At 37.9% G+C, this 5,003-nt stretch overlaps 1 protein-coding gene across 1 annotated transcript in view; it reads right to left on the minus strand.

Moving 5' to 3' along the window:
* Positions 1 to 253: 253 nt before the first annotated feature.
* Positions 254 to 5,003, minus strand: part of LOC116853444 — a 6,267-nt gene continuing 1,517 nt past the window's right edge. Inside the window, exon 3 of the mRNA XM_032834543.1 lies at positions 254 to 395. Within this exon, the coding sequence (XP_032690434.1) occupies positions 254 to 395 (142 nt within the window). The remainder of the gene's footprint in view (positions 396 to 5,003) is intronic.

A 5,003-nucleotide genomic window follows, 5' to 3' on the forward strand; every position in this document is an offset into this window, starting at 1 on the left:
GACATAGGAAAAATAGAACATATAAAATCAGGAAGATTTTTATCTTTCGAAAACACAAGTTGTACAGACCTCGACAACATAACACGTGAATACTGTGTCGCGATTAAGTGTTCTAGTGCGCGAATGTATCTTCGCGGGTTCTTACGCGGACCCAAATATCGATCGCGAGAAATATTTATCTCGCGTATCGGAAAGCGACGACGAGGAAAACTGTAATTTATTTTATAACTTCGCTTGCAAATGCAGCAGCATGCTACTCGTGTTGCTGTTTAACAGCGGAAGACTTTGTAACGATCGGATCCAAGAAATTGTGAGGGAAATCCTCATAATCAGACGTGATTTTGGGGAGGAAATGGAGGATGTCTGGGGTATGATCGGGGTTGTACTCAACCATACTAGATAAGCGAAAATATCGTAATAATTATAAAAACTACAATACACTAGAAAAATATATGAAATTAATGATTATTATTTTCCATAGCCCAGGAAATTCGAACAAACATGTGATTTTCTCGCCTATAAGAACAGCGGTAGAAGACGTCAATAACGACGTGGGTAAGTTTACATATATCAGTAAAATATTAATTACGACTTATTTTAAAATCACTTTTTTTATACGCTAATAATATATATAATTTCAGAAAATTATCCAAAACGAGCAAGTTAACAAAGAAGAAATAAAAAGAGAAACATTAATACATTAAAAAAATGTTTATTTATAAAGGTTTACAACTCTCTCCGGGGCGCTGAAACCACCAATTGAATATTTTTAATACATTCTGTAAAGCACAATGCTTATCCTTACTATCGAATACGCGTGGCGTTAATTTAGACTTCAATAAAGGTTCAAATTACAAAAATTGTTTATTGATTATTTTAATACAATAAAATACATTTTACAATATATTATCCTTGTTTATCCATGAGTTGTATGAATTGCTAAATCCCAACCATTTCACGTAAACCTTGTCACCTTCTCTGCGTAATACTTTTTCCACCAGGTATACATCAGGGTTATTAACACGATGCAGTTCATGTTCGTAGAATCCTACGTTCAGGAAAAAAATGTCGTGTATAGCCTTTTGATGTTTCCTATTATTTTTTTCTCATACTTTCCAATGTGTTAGTTGATTTTGCGCACTAAGTTGGTTAGTGGACTGTATTCAACTACACGATCATGCAGGATCAGACAGTATGCGGTAGTATTCGCTGGTATATTCTCTCTACACTCAAATTCTATCCGCACATCTATAGTGGCACTCTTAACAGATTCGTTTTGACGCGAACAATCGATAACCACGAAAGGACCATGCTTTCAGAAAGTCGATTAAATATGGCTTTACAGTGATTGATAAGGACAGTTCTATGAACAATGGTCGATATAGGAAAAGATTTAACGATTTTGCTACGCTGTGAGTTGTACAATCGTCGTTGTTACTTCAAGGTGGCAACATCGTCCCAACGTGGTTCCAACACCGTTCCAACGTCATTTTAACATCGTTTCAACGTCGTTCCAACATCGTTGTAACGTGACAACATCGTTCCAACATCGTTCCTACGTCGTTTCAACGTCGTTCTAACTATATAACGTCGTTTCAACACCGTTCTAACGTCGCTTCAATATCCACGAAAACGCATCAATGATGATCAATAGTAGCATGAACATCAAGGATCGCGAGAAGATAGCGAAGGAGATTGCGAGAACGAGCAAATCGATTCGCAAGAAGTATCACGCTTTGAAAACCGGTAAGATGGAGGAAGATGTTGCATTGGAGAGACATTTTAAACCCGTGGTCGAACCTCTGAAACAAATCGCGGAAAGTACCGCAAATGTAGAGGGTAACGTCGGTGTTAAAACTGAGCACCATCGGTGAGTACGAACGTCGAAGCAAAGAGTGCGATGTCAAAACCGAAAAGAAAAGATGCACATGACAAAAGTGGGAAATTATTGGATATGTTGTGGGATTATTCAGATACGTTCGCATTGCCTTCACCAAAAAAACGGATACGATTAGACGATTCTCCGATATATCTTACATCGAAGAAAGCACCTCTATACGAGCAACCGCATGAATCGAACGACACTCTACCCATTGATGATGATGAGAATACTGTTTTCGAAACCCCGGATGAGCCGCTCGCGACATCCATTAGACATCAGTTACAAACGCGCGCGGGACAACAAACGTTGCGCGATCACCTTGGTCCCCTGGGACAACAATACTTTGGAGCGATGTTAAGCGGTGGAAAAGATACAACTATAGATCACGTTTACGGGGTACGTTTCGATAATGATGAACTGACGCTAGGTGATAAACGCATCGACGTGGACAGAGACGATAATATAATCATTGATGGAACAAGATATATGGGAACACCGGGTCTTTACGAACTGATATTCAAGAGAATACCCGACGATACCGTGTACACCGAGGCCGACAAACACAAGTACAAAAGTAGGGTGTATATCACTTGGACACGGGGCAATTGGACACAGTCCAATCACAAGTCGCTGTTCCAAGGGACCCTACAAATGTCTCTAATCACACGGTGCTGTGATTGGCTGTGTCCAAATGCACTGTGTCCAAGTGCACCGCTCCCACAAAAGTATACTGCTGGCGACGAATGCTCACATACGCGGCTACAACCCTCTAAATCCTATACTCGGTAACAAAAGGTACAAGTATAAGAATACAATAAGCCCTCTGGTATCACACATGTCGAGCAATAAGGCGGTAGGGAAAGGCTTCTCCGTATCGCGAGATGTGATGACGTTAAACGAAAACAAAATCGATTATACGTATTGGAATCATTCCAACGAGCTGGTGGATCGTTTACGATTACTGGAAGCTTCGCGTAAAGCTGGCAACAATGTTCACGGCAATGAAATTTTATCAATTATCGAAGAACTCCGTGAAGCTGGCCTCATTATAAATTAAGCAGCGCAGCGTTGACACGAGTCAGTCAGTCGATACTGCTCGTGTCGAAATGTCGATGGATAAGTTTGGAACATCGCGAAAGAATAACAGTTTCAGAACTGTTCCTGTAGAACGATGGGATGAATACGTTGAAAGTTATGTACATAAAAATGCCCTTTGTCTAAACGCGGCTAAAGATTTTGACGCAAAGTCTCGCAAGATACAACATGTAGCACAACCGGAAGCCGATAGTGACGTTGCAACCAAACAATATGTGGAAGAGCGTTTCGCAAAATTTGCGACTGATAGTTTGCGCGACTTTGCGAGCAAACGATATGTACAAGATAATACTCTTTGTATATCTGCCGACCGTAAATTCTTTGATACAAAAGGGATCAAAATACGACATATAACGTGGCCGGAAGCCTTCAATGACGCTGCACACAAAAATTATGTGGATGAGAATTTTAAAGTGTGGAGAGAGCAGATCGCAAAGCATGTGAATGAAAATATTAAAACGTTGAAAGATCAACTGAAAGAGAATATTAAAACGTTGAAAGATCGACTAGAAGAGAATATTAAAACGTTGAAAGATCGATTGGAGGAGAATAGTAAAACGTTGAAAACTGAACAGGAAGTAATCAGGGCGAAAAACATACAGAGTATGAATGATCTTCATCAAAACATTAATCTGTTAGTTGATATGATACAAGAAAAAAATAAATCTAACACAAAAAATACTGATACGAAAGTAGAAGAAAGTAAATCTAAGACAAAAAATACTGATGCGAAAGTAGAAGAAAGTAAATCTATGAAAAAAGATAAATAAATAATGGAATATTACAGTTAAATCAGTATACACATAGACATAAGCACGAGAAAAGTCATTCCATAATGGTGAAGGATGGGATTTAACAATTCATACAACTCATTGATAAACAAGGATAATATATTGTAAAAATGTATTTTATTGTATTAAAATAATCAATAAACAATTTTTGTAATTTGAACCATTATTAACAATACCAATCGCAGGCTGCTATCGAACTAAGTTCTATTTTTTATATAAAAATATATTTTTTTATCGCATTCGACATATATCCTAACCTAATATATGTTTTAACTTAATCGGGGTACACTTGTAATATATATACATTTTAATATATACATTTTTTTTTATAGCGGTATACGATAATGTTCCCATGGTAACGTATAAATTGATTCTGGTACGATATATCGCTTGTCATCGTACGGATTCAGAACGATTTTCGCTTCGGACATTGTGTACACTTCGTGCAATTTTGATCTAATGCATGATTGTTGGCGAGTCGTTTCAATCTCCTCTTTCAAACATTGTGTATAATCATTAAAAGTTATCGTTCGCGTTACGACATTACTCTTAACGCCTTTGGCCTTTTTTGTATCCCTTTTACCGTTCACTCTCAACGCGTACATCTTCGCTCTGAGACCGACGAATTCCATCATTATCGCTCCATTGTTTTCGTCTTTCATCAAACCCGGAACTTTCTTATTTACAAGCGGTATACCGTACACGTTGTCAGCGGGATAATCACTCGTATCAAACCTTGCAATATCACGTTTCATGTGCTCGTATACATCATCGCATTTGATGTTGTAAATAAGACTGTCAGTGTCAGTGTACATTATTTTACATTTGTCGCGATACAGAGGATACATGTACTCGTGATGAAATTCATACAAACAAACCTTTGATATATCGAGTATGCACATACCCACATAGATCGGCTTGTTAAATTTCACCTCAAGTTTGCGCAATTCAACGGCAACTAAATTTTCGGCGAAAACGCTTCTACTATGAAAATTTGGTTTTGCGATCATTGTCTCAGCACCGTACCTTCCATCCCATTTTGTCAACAGTTTTACATCTACATGATTGCGAACATTTTCCATCGTTTTGCCGAATACTGCATTGTTCATCAATTTGTACAAATTTTTTTCAAAATCATTGGTTGCACGCGTTCTAAATTGTGGGTTTAATTCGATATAATCGCGGAACCATGGAGATTGAGCAAATTGAAGCACGCGGTATATCTTTACGATACA

Source organism: Odontomachus brunneus, unplaced genomic scaffold (assembly GCF_010583005.1).
Source record: "Odontomachus brunneus isolate Ranch 3 - 2012 unplaced genomic scaffold, Obru_v1 Obru_scaffold_323, whole genome shotgun sequence".
NCBI lineage: Eukaryota > Metazoa > Arthropoda > Insecta > Hymenoptera > Formicidae > Odontomachus > Odontomachus brunneus.